This window comes from Camponotus vicinus, unplaced genomic scaffold (genome assembly GCF_025532165.1).
Source record: "Camponotus vicinus isolate PSW18456_S1 unplaced genomic scaffold, iyCamVici1.0 SCAF_3, whole genome shotgun sequence".
In the NCBI taxonomy this organism is placed as follows: Eukaryota; Metazoa; Arthropoda; class Insecta; order Hymenoptera; family Formicidae; genus Camponotus; species Camponotus vicinus.
The window spans coordinates 25,678,493-25,702,454 of NW_028141967.1; the positions used below are offsets into that span (position 1 = coordinate 25,678,493).

At 26.3% G+C, this 23,962-nt stretch overlaps 1 protein-coding gene across 1 annotated transcript; it reads right to left on the reverse strand.

Annotated features, from left to right (window-relative positions):
- Positions 1-4,915: 4,915 nt before the first annotated feature.
- On the reverse strand, positions 4,916-21,216 carry LOC145969121 (uncharacterized). The gene is made up of 9 exons (XM_083094974.1): positions 20,997-21,216; positions 15,823-15,971; positions 14,100-14,300; positions 13,573-13,950; positions 12,598-12,914; positions 10,522-10,666; positions 9,039-9,275; positions 6,368-6,510; positions 4,916-5,938 (listed from the first exon to the last, which is right to left on the reverse strand). The coding sequence occupies exons 2-9, from the start codon at positions 15,898-15,900 to the stop codon at positions 5,851-5,853; spliced, it is 1,587 nt and encodes a 528-aa protein (XP_082951100.1). The 5' UTR covers positions 15,901-15,971; positions 20,997-21,216; the 3' UTR covers positions 4,916-5,850.
- Positions 21,217-23,962: the final 2,746 nt, after the last annotated feature.

Consider the following 23,962-nt stretch of genomic DNA (forward strand, 5'->3'; position numbering starts at 1 on the left):
GCATTATATGATTGCATCCATCTCCATCGATAGACTTTTCTTATAACGCGCATCATATGTTGTATAAATTCACGTTGTATATTAAATTCATATCGCATATACAATATATGCACGCGAGCTAGTGTGACTAAGTGCATACGAAAGAATATTATACAATACAAATGTGATTGCTTTGCTGGTTACGAACTGTCATAGGAAAAGGAATCGACTGTAGGAAAAATAAACTGGATATATATTAAATGAACATATGTTTTTTATCCTAAATCTTTTCGATTTATCATCGAATAATTCGTCGTGAATAAATTTATATTATTTTTACACACACACACACATTCAGTAACAGACAGTCACACAGTAAAAGATATAACTCTAAGCCTAACAAAAAGAATTTAAAACACATCTTTATATTTCTTAATGTCAGTGCTTATTCATGCAAACTTTAGATATATTTTAAATTGTAAGAAACAATTATAAAAAATAAGAAACTTTTAAGAATAAAAATTATTCAAAGCATCGGCATCCAATCTAGATATCAGTGTCTGATTTTTTTTACAATACTGTGGCACACCGCGTGCCTTCGTTGGTGATGTCAACATGTTTTTGCATTGCAGTCTCACGCTGTTTATTAGCCGTAAGCATATAACACGTTTATAATGAAATCCTGATTACGCTAGTTTAGGCAGTCAAGCAATAGTATAATGGCCAAAAAAACATATAAATATATAACTGCCAATTTATCAAATATTTTATTAATTTTATTCTTGATAACTGTCTTGTAGGAAAAATAGTATCATCGATGCAACATTTTTCATTAGCTGCAAGTATATTAATTATTTTCAATTTGTGTAGCTTTATCTGTATCTTTATTAAAAATGGTTTTATTAATATTTTTAGTATTGTTCTTAAATTTAAAGTTTATACATACATCAAAGAATTTTAAACTCATATTATTATGTGCTCGTATTATTTTGTATTACAAAATGGATATTGTGACTTTATTAAACTATTTTGCTCTAGATAATCGTAAAATGTAAAGATATAAAATAATTCGATCGACGAAATGATATATATATATATATATATATATATATATATATATCATTATATATATATATATATAGTTATGTTTCTTATATATGTTTCTTAAATTTGTTAAATTTCGTTGCGTCGCTGTTTTTAGTAAATCTATTTTGTGTAAATTTGTAAAAAATTTGTGTAAATCTGTGAAAAAATATTCAAAATCAAATTAATTTTTGAATATTTTTCTATTTTTAAATAAAGATACTTTAACATTTTAAGTGTATTAATACATATTATTATAATATTTTTCTTCACTATGTGCAAATCTGAAAAAAATTCACAATTATACTAAATGTTTGTTATTATCTTATATATATGTTTGTTATTGTCTAATATGTACATATAATAATGATATTTTTGTTTAATAATTTGATTTTTGTCTTGAGTTGATGTTAATTAGAGTAAATTGTAAATTGAGAAAGCAAAACTATATCAAGGTGTTATGTTCTCAGCGGGTCATATATGTATATATTCCAACGACAGATTACATAATTTGAATATATAATAATAAACTAATTTTCTTTCAATCTGATGTTATTTAATTATTGATGCGCTTTGATAAATGTTTGATGTTAGTTTTTAATGCTCAATTTGTCTGTTTTATAAAATATATCTTAATCTTATTTATCATTCACTACTTAGTTCATATATTATAATCTCGTGAGCGCAAATTTGAGAGAGAGAGAGAGAGAGAGAGAGAGAGAGAGAGAGAGAGAGAGAAACTAATCATTATTAAATTAAAGATTATTTTGATATTTGCACGCTTATCGTAATATACATCTCGTTATTCAAGCATGACACTTAGCAAATATCTCATCTACTTCATGCATGTCAGGCAACTGCATTTGCGCAATACTATAACATATAACCGGAAATGGCATGATAATATTTATCATATTGTTCGCGTAGTGACACACATTTTACAAAACACATATACATTTTCAAAACTTGATCAATGACTTATCAATCATTCCGGGTAAATAAACATTGTAACCGAAACATAAATGACAAGAATCGATGGAGGCATGCACTTATTTCTACATAAATTAGCCAAACAGATTTTACGCGCTCCTTTCTAATTACATTTTGAAAGGTGTTTTATTCTACAACGGAGAAAAACTTAGAGAAAGATTGATACTTTACTTTTGAAGTGTTACTTTTAATGTATTAATTGATAATTGTACCTATTTTAAATCTTTAACTATGATTTGTTTGATAAGTGGTAGAAACGAAAATTAATCGCACATATTTAAGACGTGCTTAATATATATTTGTCATAAATTATTCCTGTATTTGTATAATTGGACTTTATTATTAGCACATCTCATTATGAATTTATCTCAACTTGTTATGAAATTATGCTACATATATATATATATATATATATATATATGTGTGTGTGTGTGTGTGTGTGTGTGTGCGTGTGTGTGTGTGTGTGTGTGTGTGTGTGTGTAAAATTGATTGATTTATTTATTCATTTATCTGTACAGAATAAGTCTTAGAACTCGGATTTCTAGCTACATTGAAATTATTTAAAAATATGAAAAAATGTATTCTTTATCTTGTATACATTTATAAATGAAATTTTATTCATTTAAGTGAAACCTATGTGAAAATTGTAATTTTTGTTTTAATGCGTTAATATTTTTTAAAAAGATTTTTGCTACATCGCATCGATTCTTAATAAAATTCTACATAGTACTTATTATTACACTAATTACATTTTATATAAAAGTTTTTATATTGTTAGCTGTTTTTCTTTATTTGATTGTGTACATGTTTCTCTCTTTCTCTCTCTCTCTCTTTCTTTTTGCGTACGTATATGTATTCTTTAACATGTATTTTATGTATTATACATGTATTTTTTAACATACATACATATATTTTAACACATATTTTATATTCCGTTTAATAAATGAATTATATAGAATAAAGCGACATATTGTGTGATATACGAATATTTATTAAAAATGATAGTCGTGAATTAAGTAATAATTTTATATTTTTATTATTTAAAGCAAAAATATTTGGTAATTTTGTTTTAATATGCCAATTGGAGCTTTATTAGCATCACGGTGGAATCTCTTTTCTTTTACTTGCGAGACAAGTGATTATAACAGTGCAAGAAGATCAACGTAAAAAATGTTTGAGAGTCAGTAGTTTCTTAAGATACAAAAAACTGTAAATAAAGTATATTATTTTCATCATTTGTATTTTATATAATCCCATAATAATCTTTAAATTATTGCACAATTTCTGCAGCGAGATTGTGATATCGAATAAATATAACAAATTTCACTAAAATCCTTCCTTCGATATTTTTCAATGGCGCAACATTGGGTATATTAATTTGTTGTAAATGTCATGTTTATATATGGAACTATACATACAAACACTGGTATAATAATAATTTATTTATTATTATATTAGTCTTGTCTCATTATACATCATAATTAATGAAAATATATACTCGCATGTTTGTTGACGATTTAATGCACGAAAATTTTATTTAAACAGTTTCTTGATATGTTCTTTTATCAACACATATATTAACAAAACATTGAAAATGATACATGATCTAAACTACAAGACATTTTCATAATTATTCATTTAGTTGTGTAGTTGTATTTGTGTAATCTATTATCTTGAGTTTAAATATATTAGTCTTTAAAATATGTCTTTAAAATACATTCTCTGCTCAGTTCTACAGTTTTTATGAGTAGCAACCACCATAATCTTTACAAATATTTGTGTATCTTATATATAACATAAAATATGTAGCAATTATATTTACTTGAATTTTTTGTAAATTCTATATCTCACTACTTTATATTTCATGCTACACGATTGAATACAATATTATAACGGACTATTATTATTGAAGACGACAATTCTTTCTACAATGTAACCGTCACAAGATGGATGAATAAAAGCAAACGTTACGTCAAGCCAACGTAATCATGATAAACATGCATAATGGTTAAACACGATTGTCCCATGCGCGCGTTCATAATATATTATAGTACTCATGATTATGTAATTTGATGTGATTGCACCTTTGCACACATATAATTCAATTTTTAATTAGAAAAATGCTAATATATATATATATATATATATATATATATATATATATATAGTAAATACCGTACATTAACTCTAAGTATATTAAGAGTAACAAATTATAGAAATTATAGAATTGTTCCTTTTTTATAATATACTTTCACACATTTTACTTACATATATCTAGTTTAAAATTTCTTTTAATATCTTTAAAGCGCTTGATGTTTTAATATTTGTATTATTCAAGTCATATGATATTAAAGCTCAAAATGTATTGTACTGTATTGTCTCTTTATAAGTCCGTTTGTCGATTCGTTTGTTGAAGGAATCAAATAAAATCGCAGAGAACGTTATTGTTCGGTGCGAGACGGTGTGTTGTGTGATTGACCTATCTATCATTATCTACTTCATTATTATCTTCAAACGTCCTAGAGGAAAGGGCAATTCTTATCCGCCTCCGTGCAACCGTTCCGCTGTGCGTTCACAGCCTTTCGATAACGAAAGCGAGCCAGGTAACGTCCTTGACTTTACTTCCCATTAGGTACCAACACTCTTTCTGATTTTCGCAAGAGTTTGCGATCAAGTTTCTCTCTCTTCCTGAATATATTTTCAATATTCATATATATATATATATATATATATATATATATATGTGTGTGTATCTTTAATTAAATTTAATAATACTTAGCAATTTTATACTTAAATTTAATAATACTTAGCAAAAATCTACAATCACGTTTTACTTAATAAATTTATTATACAGATATTTCGCAAACAACTCTTAATTACTAGATTCTAAATTATGATAAAATTATTTAAATTCAATCAATGGATATATTATTAGAATTTTTTCATCATAATCCATAAGTTTAATTGCGCCTTTTGATAATCATTTAATTTATCTCGTGGAAAAGAATAAATACCTACGGTATTTTTATCATTCACTTAATAAAACCATTTGCGAACAATCCTCGCTTTAAATCGTTATCTACGACTTTCATCCTTTCCGTAAAATAATTAATGGCAATCGGATATGTGATCATCGAGACATAACCATTGTCGAGGAATGCTATCCTTGTGAAAGCGAAGAAGTTTTGGTGAGATTTCGTCGAAAGTTTCTCGTGCCGGTAGCCCAATTCAATAATTAGATGCATATTATGAATTATTGACATTATATTTAACACATTCCATGCGGCGTGGGTCGTATACGTCCCATTCTAAACTTTCCGTTCAAGCTTTTTTTATGTAGTGTATCTTAACTTTTATATCTTTTTTTCATAATTATGATTTTTGTAGTATTATAAATATTGTAAGGAATATACTATTAACAAAACTATTAGTCCTGATAATGTGGGGAACGGGAAATCATCTAAAATCGATCCGGTACAGAAAGTCATCTAAAATTGATTCGGCACGGAACATGTTAAGAGAATACGCGAACAGATAATTATTATGATATCAATTTTGATATTCGTATACATATATCTCGACAATTCAAATCAAAATATCTAAAGAATTAAACAATTTTTTATTGCTTATTCTAATTAATATTATTATTTTTTCACATAAATGTTATATATAGCTTGTTTCGTGATACCGCTGAATGTAATGAAACAATTATAATTAATACTTATGTAAGAATGGTAAATTGTATAGATCTAAATAGCTAAATTGTATAGAATTAAATAGCCATTCAACTAATTATATTTAAAATACAACAATCTTCAATCTTTTTCGAATCTCGTCCTTTGTCTCCTTTGATACATATGGATTTTTTAATGGATCTGCATTTAGTCTACAAACATAAAAAAGAAAGAAAAAACAGATTAATATTGCATTACTACACACACACACACACACACACACACACACACACACACACACACACATATATATAATAATATATAAAAGTGGCATTATTTTACGTATTTAATATTAATCTAATATTAACCTAATCTAATAGTAATCATATATATATATATATATATATATATATATATATATATATATATATATAAGATTACTATTAGATTAGGTTAATATTAGATTAATATTAGAATATATATAGATAAAATACGTAAAATAATGTCACTTTTTACTATCAGATTTTATATTTAATGGATTAATTTTGTATTTAATTTCAACAAATTTCCGATAATTAAATTGTTACAATAATATATATCTGTTGCAATTATTCCAAATTAAACATTTCCGAAAGATTTACCTATAAAGCATTGGTGCATTAGCACAATTAACATTGTACCACCAATCGCATGCAAATTCATGTTGATTAAAAAGTGTTCCATTGGTACATAAGAAGGAAGCACCCTGATGTCCTTCACGTCCATCGTGGCAAATGTGATATGCCTACAACAATATTAGTTTGATACATAAAATTAAAAATTTCACAAATATCTGGAAATAGGATTTTGATAGATTTAATAATGTGTTTGATACATTTAATAAGTGTTTTCTTTTTTTAGCATTTATAATTTTGATTTCTATAATACGAATATACAAAATTATTCGGTATAAATTAATAGAATCAAAAGATAATAATTTATTGTTATATAAATATGATAATTAAGAAATTAATACGAAACATATTGTGCAAGTTTGGTAAAAATATTTAACACAACATAGTAAAAAGAAATAAATCTTAAGAAAATATAGAGGAAGAGAATGATATTCTTGAAGAGGAAAGTTTAGCTCTGGAAATCAAGTTACGATGCATGACGAAACATTTTAGTCACGTAATGACACTTATATACATTTACGACATACACATTTACATATACGTTATGACATTTATATACATTTATTGCATTTTATTGTTCATATAGAAATTAGCAATAGCTTATTTTGTTATATTTTCATGATAATTATCGTTTTCACGCTTTACATTATATATTAAATTCAAATATCAAAGATAATATAATTTATACAAAGTGTACAATATCTTCTTCGAAATGTTAAAAATTGTTAAACAAAGGCAAAATTACATTGCGCATACATTTGATACATTGAGAGAGGTTGAATCAAGCTCAATTACGACAACAATTTGCCGAGACTGTTCTCTTATAGAGTTTGTCTTTCACCAATGCGAGATTGGTCCTTATTCCCGCATTGCCTTGAAGTTTTAATAATGCCAGCCTGTTCTCTTACATAATAAATCCGTTCTACTTTGTCCGTTCATGTTACATTAAAATCAGTGATTTTTTCTTACTTTGCAAACAGCGTCATCAGTTTTGCATAGAACTTCAGCAAAGTGCGTAACACGCAAAAGTATTTTATAAATATATTGTTAAAAGTATGTACAAAGATGGGAGTAAGGAAGAGAGAGCAATATGTTAATAAGTTATTTTCAACATGTACATGACATTCTAGTTAAGAAAAGAAAATATTTCCACTATAATCTTATGGATAGTTTATTAAAAACAACATTCGATGATTTTAAGATATCCTGTATATATATATATATATATATATATATATATATATATATATATAGAGAGAGAGAGAGAGAGAGAGAGAGAGAAAGATGTAGAAAAGAAGCAAGATGCTGATGATGATAATATGTAGTGATTGAATCAACAATTAAGATGCACAAATGTTCAGAAATAAAGAAATACAGAGATCAAAAATACTTTTTGCATTGATTTTTCTTAAATTAAAATTGAAGAAAGAAGAAAAAGTAGATTATATGTAATCATATATAATATTATGATGCGATGATGATGGTGATAGTTATTAATCAACAATCATGATGTACAAATATTTAAGGATAAAGCAATATAAAAATAAAGAATACTTCTTGTATTGGTTTTCATTTGTTTGAAGAAAGAAGAAAAAGTTGTTTATATGTAATCATATATAAAATATTAATTATATGTAATTATACATATATAAAATATTATATAATCTAATTAATAACATGAAAGGAGCTGATAAAGAATTGCACTATTGTACATAATGTATCTAAGTTTCATTCCATACATAATTATATATTTAAGTATATTCATATATATAATTATATTATTCATATATTTATATACAATAAGAGGAATTAAACGGTATGCGCATACCGTACGCGTTTTTTAATATTCTATTTATCGAAATAAATGTATTTGATTTAATATTTATTGCTCTCTATATTTTTGTAAAAGATAAATAACACCAAATTTTTCTTCTGTAGATATTTTCAAGATAAAAGAATTATTAAAATTTTTCAAATATAGATACGCATAGCAAAATTTGAGAAAATCAATAGTAGAATTAACTGTGTATGTAGCATTAATTCCACTAATGATCTTTTAATTTTAGTTTTAAAACTTGTTAAATATAAAATATAAATAAATAAAGAAAAAAAGTATCTATACAGGGTGTCAGGGCAATCTCTTCCCAAAAGAAGCTCTTGTAGCTTATCTCGAGAGCTTTTCAAAACACTATAATAAAGTATTTTTTCATGGAGTACTTTTCGAAATATGAGGCTTGAAATAATCTCTTAATTTTACATAAACCATAAAATATCTAATAAAATATTCATTTTTCGATTATCTTACCTTAATACTTTTATGTACAAAATAATGAGAGGAATCAATTAGTATAAAGAAAACACATAATTGTTTCGAAGAAAAAATATATAATTTGCAATTAACAATTAGTAAAAATGAATATTTTACTAGATATTTTATGACTTATATAAAAATTAAGAAATTATTTCAAGCCACATAACCCGAAAAGTACTCGATAAAAAAATACTTTATTATAGTGTTTTGAAAAGCTCTCGAGGTAAGTTACAAGAGCTTTTTTTGGGAATAGATTGCCCTGACACCCTGTATATGTGTATATATATATATATATATATATATATGCATGTATATATAAATATGTACCTGACAACCAGTTTCAACATTTGCGTACATTCCTGGTATAATCGGAACATATGCGCAAGAAAAACTTGTAGGCGGCACTACATGGTAAATGGGATAATCCACTCCAGGAATTCCAGGAATTTTGCTCAAGTCCTGCTCTTTCTTCAACTCTTCTTTTACGACAATGGGTCGGCGAAATCCTACTACTGGTTGAAAATTTTGATACTCATCGTAATAATCATCCACCGGAACTTGTTTCTAATCCATTTATAAAAATTGATAGAAATCTATTATTAACATTATTGAGAAAGCACAATAACATGAGGTATAAAGTATGAAAAATATTCACAGGGACATTTAAAGTTGATAATTTAAATATATGAAGTTAGATTGATAAAATTGTATATATATATATATATATATATATATATATATATATATATATATATACAAATAGTAAAAAATAAGTTTTTTCCGAGAGAGAGAGAGAGAGAGAGAGAGATATATATCACATATAATTCGCTTTCTTTCATAGTTTCGAAAAAGTTTGTTAAGTTCAGTAGAGTGTAACGAACCTTCACGAAATGTTGCCTTGATTTATTCAAAGCCAAGAATGTTCTTCATACTATTTTTACTTTTCATATTATGAAAGAAATCGATTTACCTCAATCAACTTAATTTAATCTAAAGTTAAAAAATTATTATGTACAAACTACATGAGGTATTGATGAATTTCATAACGTATATACATATAGTATAATGTAATATGTGTGTGTATTATACATATATATATATATATAAAACAAACCATATATATATATATATATATATATATATATATATATGTACACATTATATAATATATAATATATACATACATACACACACACACATATATATATATATATATATATATATATATATATATATGTCATTGTTAATAAAAAATATTACTTATCGTTAGTTATTTTTAATTCTATCTATGTATGAACCGTAATATATATTACAAAAATATATAATCACACTTACGATTAGTAATATTACATGCTTCACAATTTCAAAAGTTATTTTACACATATTACACAATTACACATTAATACAATTATTTAGCAATAATTAATATCTGCAAAAGAAGAAACACTCATTTATTAAAAAATTTTCAATTTTTTTTAAACATTTGCAAGGCATAAGAATTCCCAAAATTAACATCTTTTTAAATTAAAATCTACTAAATAATATTTTATAAGGTAATTTCTGTGAAATAAATTTGTCTCAGAGTTGAGATATTCCTTTTCATATTGTTGTAACATATTGTATACACACATATTACATTAAAATTTCAAAAAGGAATGCACAATATAAGTAAAAAGATTGCTTTAAATAAAAAACTATATGTTAGAATTGTTCAATAGATATAGCTTAAATTTTAGATATTGTATATTTTCTAAGCAATTTATACAACAAAGAATTATTTTTGTTTAGTAAAATTGAGATGTATACATACCTGTACGATAGCCGAACAGAACGTTACCAGTATGGTGGCGAGCAAAACGGAAAGGATATCTTGCCAATTTCTTAGCATGTCTGCACTGAGTTTGAATATGAACGAAACTGGACCCAGTTTCAGTTGCGTTGCTAGATATATGAGAAATTATGTCACATAGAGAAAGAGAAAGTCTAAACTACACGTAACACAAGACATCGAGCCCCTTCCATTATAAGATGCACATCAGTTAATTATCGTACAACAGAAATTTAGATGACTGTCGAAACTATGTTGCTGACGATTATTAATGATATTCAACATAATTTAATGAATTGTAAATAAATGTATAAAACGAAATTTTGTCTAATTCATTCTTTAATACAATATGCTGATGCTAATATTACTATAAGAGAAAATAAATCTTTTATTTCACTAGAAAATCTGATGTTTTAATTATTACATATATATTTCTTGCTAATTTTTACATAAGTCAAAAACTGCAGACAGTTCCAGCGTTTTCTTGTAAAAAGCAGATCGTAATATTTAATCAGATACTATCAATAAAATTTAATGCGATGGAATATTGCAATATTTAATATATATTATATAGACTTTATAGCAAAATACATGTTGTATAAATTTTATAGCAAAAGTAAAAACAGCATTAATTCTTTCTCACAAGAGATATATATTTTATATAATTTTTTATACAATTATTATTATATTTTACAATTATAATTTACATATATGTATATATATATGTATATACATATATATATATATATATATATATATATATATATATATATAAAATACGCTTTCCAAAAATAAATTTTATATCTTTCAATTTATCATGTAAATGTGAGTAAAATGTTTCTTGTGCATTGAAATGGGCAGTTTGAAATACTTACATGATATCAGAATAAAATAATATAACATAATTGAATAAAAATTTCTTTAAATTTTTTGGGCGATTTAGAATATCTTGTATATATATATTTATTTTACTATTAATATAGAGGAAGAGAATTTAATAAAAGAAGATGCAGGATATATATAGTATAACACAAATTGCGAACTTAGAAGATTTGTAATAATTTGTTTACAATAACAGTTGGCACTGATAATTGGCAAAATAACCGTTTAATCTGCTCATGGTTGCACGGATCTTTTTTACATGCTGGTATGATAGTGATTGCTCTTTCTGCATTCGTATCGTACGAGAAGGTCAATGCAACATTGTTCGAAAATCAACTTTGCAATATTCTATAATTCAAATCGGTCACTTCATTATAGAAGTACATATATAGATGAACGTTGATCTAGATTGCATTGCATCGTATGTAAAAATCTGGATGGATAATACATATTGAAGTTGTAAAATTACTCATTGAGTTGGAAATAACATCATAACGTTACGATTATTCAAACACTCTTGTCATATAACTTCGCAAATTAGATGTCGTGAAAAATAAAATCTCGCGATTTGCTTCATATGTAAAATATTTAAAGAACAAACTTAAGAAAAATTTGTGAGAAAAATAAAGCATCTGCATTAATTATCGCGCAAAGATGTATTACAGACAGTTATGTGAGATTCAAAAATATTTTTTCCTCCTTGTATATGTTTAAACTTTGAATAATATTGTAAAAAATTACTTAATCTCATATCAATTAATGAATATATAGAGATGAAAAGTACGTGTACAATGTATATCAATCGTATCAATGTATTATATATCAATCATACGCGCAGATAACCAAGTGCTATAATTCATATCATACTGCAATATTTATTTTGTTCTATAGATATATCGTTAGAATAAATAGAGCGTTTCAATTAATATTTTTAGATTTTTATATTGTAAAAAATTTTATTTATTGAGTATAGAATCAAAGTTTGAGACTTTGTTTTAGATAAATGTTTTAGATAAACATTTAATTCGAAGAGTTTTACTTTAGTTAAAATTTAAAATTTTTGTCTATTTATATCCTTCATTTAATTTAAGTTTGTAATGTAGAGATCGCATTTTTTTTTTATTTGGAAGATATGATGCATAAAAAATATAAAAGGAAAGCTAAGTTAGGCTTCGCTAAGACGAGTTAGTTTTACTTGACAGTTGGTTTCGATGTTGACGAGTTAGTTTTACTTGACAGTTGGTTTCGATGTTGACGAATTTTTCCTTCCTCTCGTGGCAAGAAAAACTGGTTTCTGGTATACTTGCATAAGCAGAATTGTGAAAATTAGCGATATTCGATATGATTTTTTGATAAAGTATTGGCGAAAGTTTTAAATCCTGGTTTCGAACTTCGTGATGCTCTTGATGATTCATGTTGCCACTTTTTGAGCTTACATGTCTCAAAGTTCGTTTATGAAATTTATTGAGGAATCCTTGATAATCCTCGATAATCTATTAAAGAATGTGTCATTATTAGTTTAAAATAATACGCAACAATTGCCAATATGCGTGCGCGCGTAAATATAAAGAAATTGTATAAAGAAATATAAAATATTATAGTAAAATACTATATTATAATATAGTATACTATAATATATACTATATTATAGTATACCATATAATACTATATTAATATATTATATAGTACACTCTTCCATTATTATATTATTTAAAACTATATGCTATATTATATACATGAACAATATATGTGTGTATGTATTATAATAAATATGATGTATACAAAAAAATTGATTAAGGTAAAGAAATAGAAATTTTAAAATATTTAATCGAGAATGCACATAATCTAATACTTTTTACAGATTTAAGATACTTTAAAAATAATAATTTTATGCTTTATATACAATATGATTGATTATTTAAATACTTATTCATAAAAAATGCATCATCGTCTGTATTTAAATATAAAAATTTTATTATGATACATATATAAAATTTTTACATTTAAGTTAAAAATTTAATGTTAAATTCACACACACACATAGATATATTCATATTCAGACACATATATTTATACATACATATAGGATTAACATTTTATAGAAGATAGAATAGTAATATGATGAAAGTAACTATTAATATAAGACATTACCTGATGCGAATTGAAGAGTGCGATGTTATTAACAAAATAATCATTAAACGGTTCGTATACGGTGTCCCAATCATAACTCAACCTCCAGCTTGGTAAATTAAACAAATCTTTATTAGTCGGTAGAATTAAAGGTGTTATAATAGATTTGTAAATATCCGGTTTGATAGGTGGTACAATTGGTACAAATTGTCCATAATTCGAATAGATCTGTGGCTTTGGATAACTTCGGAGTTTAACGTTTTCGAAATTGTTCGACGTTTGATAATTTGTGTGCATAAACGGTCTTCGTATAATGTAAGTTGTATCGACGGTTTTCGGATGATTATAGTAAGTTTGGCCTTCTGGCGATACATATCGACCGTCTGATGTTAGATAAACCTTGATTAGAATCAATGAATCATTAACTGTGTGAAATTTATATTAAATTCTAATAAAATAATTAAAGGTAATAATTCGAAATATTTGATAAAAACTTATATTTTGTAATTAACGTATTATCTTGTAATTAATAATATATACAAACATGCCTTAATTATTTCTGTTGGCATTCTTTGATCGGAATGAGGATGTTTATGAACGTGCCGAGCATCTAAGACGATACCATCCGGTATAGTAATACCTTCTTTGTTTAATCGATTTAACGCCAAGCGATCTGTTTTGAAAGCTTCATCTGGAATCTTACCACCCAATGCTGGTAGCACTTGCTCTCGAAAAATCTGCCGCTTTTGCTGCAACGGCCATTTTCCTCAATTAAACATAAAATTTAGTAAGACCGATAATAATGTATATTCATAGTTTTGATGATAATATAATGCAAAATGCGATATTTACAATTATTGTTTATATTAATTCGACAATAAATTATGCAATATTATACATTGAAAAATGTTAATTACTTTATAACTTCAAAATATCATACATCAATAATTATTTAACGTTCTATATATGATAAACATGAGTTTTATGCGCTGATACTTTTTGAGATAAACATGTGACATTAATAATCTTTCCGCTACTTTCACTAATTACACACGATTATATCGTCCTTCGATTTGATTTTCCATGACGGCTATGTGCGCGCGCGTACATATACGTACATACGCATATGTATACGCATAATAAGTAAATGAAAAAATGATTGACACATTCTTTCTTTAAATTATTTTAAAATGTTTTACACGATAATTATGTAATCGTATTAGGTAATATTATAAGTACATGTATACATGTGACAGTTTTGAGAATAATCTAAATCTAATATTATGCGCAGAGAATGTAATTTAAAAAATTACATACAAAATCCACATTATATACAAAAATACGTACAATTTATTATAGAAATAATTTGGATCTTAGATTTGAAATTATCTGAGGCAAATGTATAATACAGGATGTATATAAATGTCAGAATCAAATTTATATAATGCGTTAATAGAGTCGAATAGATAAAAAAAAATTATATAAACCTAAAGCGAAGTACAAAAATGCTTTATTAAAGAGTTATATAAGCTTTCAAAGAGATAAACGGGCAAAATTGTTTTGATAATATTATTAGATTCTTAAATTAACTATATTAGGTGGAATTGCTAATTCGGAAACAAATAATTTGCAATTATTGTTTATCTTAATCTATATAATCTCTAGACTTCTATCATATGTCTGATTCTATTATTTAATTTGTTCAATGTTAGAATTCTGATATTTGGGTCGCTATGATTTTATTTTTGCAATTATAATAAACAATAATGTTTTTTTTTAATTATGCAACATGTATATATTAATTGTAGTGATTCAACCTAACAAGTTATAAAAACAAGTTATAAGTTATAAGAATAAAATTATAAGTTACAAGTTATAAGAATAAAATTTTATTCACCTACTTTTAAACTCTTATAATTTATAATTTTTTAATAAAACATATTCGAACATAAGTTTATATAAACTTTTTTCATTTAAACTTTTCACATAAACTTTTTCCGACTCCATTAATACATATTGTATAAATTTAATTCTGATTTTTATTGATACTCCGTGTATATGTGTATATTTACATATTATTATGCAATACATTAATGTAGCGTGATTAAATTGTAGAGATTAATTAGTCTCGAAAATTGTAAGTGTTGAAACTGCATATAAATACTGCATGCTGTCACGTTTTTAATTCAACTTGTCGCTCTAGTTTTACTTGCTATTGAGAGAAAGTATCAAAAAAATTGCTTCTAAAAATTGCTTATTTAGGTATCTAACCTTTTCTGCTTTAATATGCCCCGACAAAATCGTGATTGCTAGTAGCAATCGATACCAGAATCCTTGTTTAATCTTCATAATGATGAAAGTTTCATTTGATGTTTGCAATTATGTTGTCGCCCGCATCCTTCTAATGTGATTGTTTTGATCTGTAATGTAAAACATGTTTTATAAAATTTGTTTAATATTTTTTAATTATATTTTTAATATAATTCGCTATAGAGCAATATTCCAAAATTATCTTTTTATTGTTTAAAATTAAAACTGAAAATCTTCTAAACAATACTATCATTACTTCTTTTGCTGTTCAAACATGGAGTTTATACACATACGCGAAATGGCCGAGGCATTCATCCCTTTAATTTTATGAAATATGCATAGATTACACATAAGATAATTTATGTTCGTAAATAAATTTATGTATATGTATATGTACATATATTTGTATTTTTATTTAAGACATTCATGTCTTGATTTATAATTGTAATATTTTTTTAAATTATATAAAAATAATAATATTTATAAGAATTCGAATTGTTATAATAGAATATTCAATTCTCTATTCTTAACAGTTTCTTAAAGAAAACTTTTCAACTTAATCTTACCATAATAAATTGATAACAAAACTATTTTTTAGGAAGTTGGTATTCAATTTTATAAAAGAATTGTGGTAAGAGGTATCCTGCGATGTTCAATCTGTTTTCAATAATAAATTACTTCATGCACAATAAAAATATATAATCTGTCCAGCTGTCATTATATATTTGAATTCCAAATCTCGCAATATGGTATGATTTGAGACGTTTAATTCAAGTAACCAGTATTTACACGACTGTTACAATCACTGACCATTTTCTTTTAGCCTTGTTCTAATTATGTTCTCGAGATAAATTATTGCAATCTTCTCTATTTCGACTCTCACATAACGGCGGAGACATAACGGTGGATAAATATGGAAAAATGAGAGATTACTAAAAATATCATGATTCTCTACCAATTTTGCATTATTGCGCATATATTAAATTTTCAAATAGTTTCTAAACAATTTAATTCTTTATTAAATATTCAGCATATTTGAATGCAAAATTCAAATAAAGACGAAATTTTTATTATTATATTTTTGTTTTCAGCTCGCAGTTTTCAGCTTTATTTTTTTTTCTAAAAGTATAAAAGAAGTCTTATTACATTATATGTATAATAAAAATTTATACTATTAAAGCTAAAACATTTTTTCATAGAAAGATATAAATTCGTTTTCAACAGTGTATTAAAAATAAATTAGTTTTTCGTCAAATTAGAGAGTGAAAGCTTAATTAAACTATTCTTCACTATTACTTAATTTTGGTAATTAAATAGAATTTATTAATATGATTTTGCTGTCTTTTTTAGACAACGCCAGAATTTCTTTCGAATTATTTTTGGTACCGTGGTAGCACGTATTATTTTATTATATGTACATATATACGATAACGTACATTAATGTGTGTGTGTGTGTTATATGATATTAATTTTACGTTCTGTTGTAGTTATCATATATTTGTAGTTATTATATATTTAGCATATGTATTACATACCAATATCGCTTCATTACTGATAAGAAATAAATATATAAGAAATAAGGAATTAAAGTAAAGAAATAAATAAGAGTTAACATTACAGTTTCCAATAAGTCTTTTATAATTTAGGATTGTATAATAACATAAAATTAATACAATATTACTTCCACGGTGATATCGCAATTATATTGTTTGATGATTTCTGTGACAATTATTATACAATAGTAAGATAAAATATGCCATCCGGTAAAAAACTGTTAGGTATAAAGAATATATGTATAAGTACATATTACTTCAAATTGAATTCTTTTCGCATTTAAATTGAATTCTATGCAAACAAGAAAAGCAATTTAAAATTAAAAAATTTGGTGATTAATACATAATACATTTTTTAGCGCTACGCATTTTACAGTTATTGCAAAAATATATTTAATTTTTAAATAAATATATAATGACAGTCATCACTAATGAAAGTAGTTGAAAGGATCCATTCTCTTAATATTAATTTTCCAGTGGCAAACAAACGATTCATTATCAATGATGCTATGTTATTATATGGATAGACTTAATTTCAACATCTGTCACAGTCGAGTGAATTTGTTCATGAGATCGCATTCACCTTTCTTTCCAATGAAAGTCCTACGTGATACTTTTATTTGTATTTGGTACATTTATATTTAATTCCTCTTTTCCCCAAAAACATTGACAGTGTCAAATATTGTTTCATTTTACATATAATTCCAGATGATTTTACGCATCGTGCGAATTTTAATGCGTTATTAAACTAGATACGTTATTAAACTGTCATAGATTTTGTATGTTGATAAATTTTTTTTGCATCCCAATATTCTAGTCATAAGATTTAATTGGATAGACTTTACGATATAATGTAATTCTTTTCGTTTGAATTAATATTAACATTTTATAAATAACAAACATTTCATGAATTGCATACTTCATATGAAAAAATTGCATCTATTGGAGAAAAAATGCTTCTCTCTCTGTAGACATATTATATATTATACTTGATAAAAATTTATTATTATTAATATATAAAATCAACAAAAATACATTTATTTTCGTTGTTAGATTTTATTGAATACTTTTTGAAAAGAAAAGAGAAGCTGACAATTGCTTTGTATTATATATAATATTAAAAATATGTATCAAAACACAACAAAGACCATGCCATTCTAGTGCATGCTTAATAATTGTAAACTTTATTATATCTCATTTAGCAGTAGAAAAAATCATAAACGCGACATATTAGCATCATAAAGAGAAAATTCACAATGATTTTACGCGTCGTCGAGTTGAGAGTATTATGACGGATCTCAATAATTGGCTAGCTAAATAGAGTTCTTAGTAGATTTAATTAATATTTTAAATTTGTTTTAAAATTATAAGACAAAAAGTTTTTATTTTTGTTTTATTATTTGTGCTCTACAATCATTTTATTAGATAACGTTTTTATAAAAAAAATTGTTGAAAAAACTATCAAATAAGACTAAAAGAAATAAAGCAAAGATTATTAAAAATATATGTTTATATTCTGTTTTATTCGAATTAATTTAAGGATATTCAAGTGTTTCGATTTCACAAAAAAATAAAGTTATGGGATTTTATAACCATTGCATAAGTAAAGTTTTTAGAATAAACACATTCTATAAACTACATTCTATACTCGAAACACATTTAAAGTAGATAGATAAATCTGTCAGATAGAATAGAAATTGTTTTTCATAATTTTTATTTATACAAATATGTAAGCTTTAATTTTACAAAATTTATGGTTCTTCAATATTCGGATTTTAATCTCACAAACATTTAATAATTGGACTCAAATTAACATTGCAATGTGATATTATTATTTTAAAAAAGGACATATATATATATATATATATATAAATTTATTTCACTTTATAATCATGCTAAAGGAAGATTTTTTTTAATGACACAAAAATAAATGTACGATATATCGCAATAACAAAGATGAATACGAATTAATATATAAAACAATTCACTGAGTCATTTAGGAAAGATGTTTGATAGCTAAATATAAACATTATTTAAATATTATTGAAATAATACCAATATAGAAATTGTTACAGTGTAAATTAAATAAAATCAAAGAGAAATATATTAAAGATAGAATGGGAGTAAGAATATAAAATATTAAAATAAATTCATCAACGAATCATCATATCAAAATAATTGCATAAAACTGAAAAATATTAAAAATTTATTTTAAAAAAGTATACTTTTTTTGAAAATAAAGCGATGGACATACAACGAAACATATATATTTACATAATTTAATAAATTCTCAATATATTGATATAGGCTTGATATTTCTCCATTATAGTTAAAGTAAAAGCGAATTTAAATTGCCTTTCGAGCGAAAGGATGAGCTGTTAGATTTTTCGTTCCATCACACAAGCATCAATGCGTTTGTATTAAATCATCCATCCGGATGTTCGTACCACCTAGATTCTTCGCGAGCACTTTCGCTTTCTCGCGATTGAGATTTTACGGGAACATGAGATACTACAGAAGAATACATCTACATATACGCGTAATTAAAGAAAGTCGAAGAATTACATTGAGCCTTGGTGAATGGCTCTGCAATATACATATAATCAAGTATTTCATCTCCCAGCATAACTACTTATGTAATGTTTCATCATATTAACTTATGAGATATTAAAAAATGTAACTTTAAATTCAAAATCTGTGCAAGAATTTCATATTAATATAATCTCTATTACGTCTATATTCTTCAAATCTAATAAAACCCAGTGATATAATGCATCATTAGTTATCGTAATTACAGTAACAGCACTCCAAGACATTATATTATAATATTGACAGAATCGCATTTGCACAAGTTTTTCATCATGTTATAATGTTTATTCCCATGATTACCATAATGGGTTGGTAATTATGAGAATAAACATACTTTTGTTAATGTATCTGTCATAACCATAAAATGTAAAAATTTTTAATTCTAACATTATTAAAAGTTTGATACAATAACAATTTCTACATTGTTTATTTTATTCTATATACAGTAAAAATTTTTTATTAGAATGAGACATTTTATCATCATAAAATTAATTCGCGAGGTATACAGAAATTGAATGAAGGATATCATTCGCTTAGTACGAGAAAATTTCTCTCATATTTCACCGCAATATAATTATACAATATATAAATATATATCTAAAAATAATTTTAAGAAAAGATAATAGAAAATTGATCGGTAGTTTTATTCCTGCAAAAAGAAATGTAATTTTACCGTCAGGTTCTTTTTTTTTATTTCTTCGTGAAAAACCAATCAGCTAGAAAACTATCCGATATACATATTTTAATTTTGCAGTAGAGGCACATAAATATATATGTAATATATTTTCTTTATAATATCTTCCTTGAAACAATTGAGTGCTTTATAGGAAAAGATACAAGATATACTAAACAGAATTAACACAGAAATTATAAGCATTATATTATATAGAAAACATTGTAATATAACAATATAAAAGAAATGAAGAAATAATAGATAGAATATCAAAAGTAAATAACAAAAATAAATAATAGATAGAATATCAAAACACATACCTTGAAAGCACACAATAAACTTTCCAGCAGATTTGAAAAAATTACGCTGACTGCGAAAAATTGTGTTATTTACCGCATTTCGTTGCAAGAAAAAAATTACTAGAAATAATTTTTTGTATAATTATCCTAAAAAAAATTATTTCTAAAACGCACACCGTACAGCAAACAGACTTATTTAACCAAATAGGAACCGGGTCAGGAAGTTGAAGAATGGTGAAGATGATACTGAGCACGTTGGTAAGAGTGTGCCTCGTGATATACTCGGGGAGGTTGAGTACGTAAGTCGAGTTTGAAACACTTTCACTAGACGATCGAGATAATCTATCGGCCAGAAAACTATCCGATATATTATATATTATAATTTTGCAGTAGAGGCACATAAATATATGTAATATATTTTCATCATAATATCTTTCTCGAAATAATTGTGTTTTATACGAAAAATATATGAGAGAGAGAGAGAAAGAGAGAGAGAGAGAGAGAGGGGGGAGGCCACTCTATATTATATATATAATATATATAATATTATATATATAATATATTATATATATAATCTTCCCATTTCCGAGTTATTATATATCTTAGATTTATAACACATAATATTAAATAAAATAATTTAAGCGATGATCATTTATTTATTATTAATTTTATTATATATCTTGATTATATCCTAGGTAACAAGCACACGTTATTTTGATGTTTCAAATTGGTCATTCACTGACTATTCTTGACGTCACGAGTTGACGTTTTTATGACGTAAAAGTGATAGTCTAATGTCACAGATTCTTAACGTGATGACATGTACCGCATATTGACGTCATAAAATGTATTATATTTTGACGTCTTTTTCTTAGCATAATGTATTTAACAGTATTGTCGAATAAAACAGATTGACCGATTCGAGAGCATCATTGAACAATTACTACAGCCATTCTATTTTTCAGAAGAATTTCGGATTGATTAAACTGCTTTATTTGAAAACGCTGGAAAACGCAAATATGGTAAGAAAATAGGTCACAAGTATTATATTTGTTATTATATATTTCATTTAAACAAATAAATTTACTTCTAATATCATATGAAATTTCAACAAATAATGTCTTCCGTTGCCTGCGTTTTATAGAAATATATTTTACCAATCAACTGTATTATAAAAAAATGTGTATATTTTTTTGGCACTTTAATTACACTCGATTGATATAGCTAATATTTTCACTGTGCACTAATTTAATGAACACTTAAGTGATTAAACAACATGAATCGTGCACAGATAAACGCATGCGTCGAAAGAAAAGTTGTTAAAGTCTGATAGCGAAAGTCATGTTATATAAAAAATTAAATTTTTTTTAATGGGATTGAAGCACTAATTAATCACATTAAATAATAAAACAATAAAATAATTAAATAATAAAATAATCATCAGTTCATGACTAAAATATGACGTCAAAATAATGTTATATATCAAGATGTCAATATAGTCATGTAACAAATTAGTCATTTTGACGACATACGACCAAACGTGACTACGTTGGAACGTCAAAATGATGTGTGCTTGCTACCTGCGTAGAATCTTCTCAACTTTCCAATTTGTTAGAAAAACTAAACCGCTTGCGTTAGGCTATCTCTCGTCTTTTCTGCCGTACAAGAAATGCTTATTATAAACATTCATCAAAATAAAGTCAAAAAATCGTCGGCAAAATCAGCGCAACGCACGGGCATGCGCGCCCATACAACACGATGAGTTAATTGCCAATATGCTGATGGAGAAAGACTGTGCGCATGACAACCGCAAAAATATACACGTCAAACCTCATCGGCGGCCAATTACACGCGGCGCTCTAAGGTTACCATCATAATCTTGAACTCATTGGCCCACGTTGAAAAAGGGCCTCATGATCGGCACGCTATATAATGGACATTGCACATGATCGCTTCGCAGTCTCAAAATTTCTGCTCGCACCGCTTTCGTTAAATCCCAAAACACTTAAACCTAAAATACCACTAGAAACAGAATAATAAACTGTGCCCTTAAATATTGCAATACAACTATACTTATACTACACCTAGATAAATAATAATACTCTCCGACCATTAATATCGCAAAATATCGCAATGAAAATAAACCTAAACCACCGCATGCGCAGTCGTTTGCGCATATTTCGCATACGCAGCAGTACGCGCGCACGCAAATACACACGCGCAAACGCACACGCGCAAACGCACACACACAAGCATGCGCAAACGCTGGCGCAATATCGCGAGATATCGGGGCGCAGATTTTTATTCTTAATCGAAGGACGGTTTAGGTTCGGCTTTCTCGCAATATATCGCGATATTTCGCGTGATCGCGGAACCGTATTCTAAATCTGAAATACAATCTTACGATATGTCACGAAATCTAGGAAATTTATTCTAAATGAAGAGTACGATTCTTGCCATATATTGCAATATATCTAGAATATGGTTTCGCGATTTCGCGATATATTGCAATATATCGCAAAAATCGTACTCTTCATTTAGAATAAATTTCCTAGATTTCGTGACATATGGTGATCATATAAGATTGTATTTCAGATCTAGAATACGGTTCCGCGATCACGCGAAATATCACGATATATTGCGAGAAAGCCGAACCTAAACCATCCTTCGATTAAGAATAAAAATCTGCGCCCCGATATCTCGCGATATAGCGCCAGAGTTTGCGCATGCTTGTGTGTGTGCGTTTGCGCGTGTGTGAGGACGCGTGCGTATTTGCGTGTGCGCGTACTGCTGCGTATGCGAAATATGCGCAAACGACTGCGCATGCGCCTAAGTTCGCGGGTTCGTCTGTGCATGCCACAGACTTCTATATATATTAGACTGCTAACTCCTTATATATAAGACGGCTTCGATTTTATGTACAAATCACAGATAGGTATATAAAGGTATTCTATTCTGCGCATGCGCTCTGCGATAACGCATGTGTA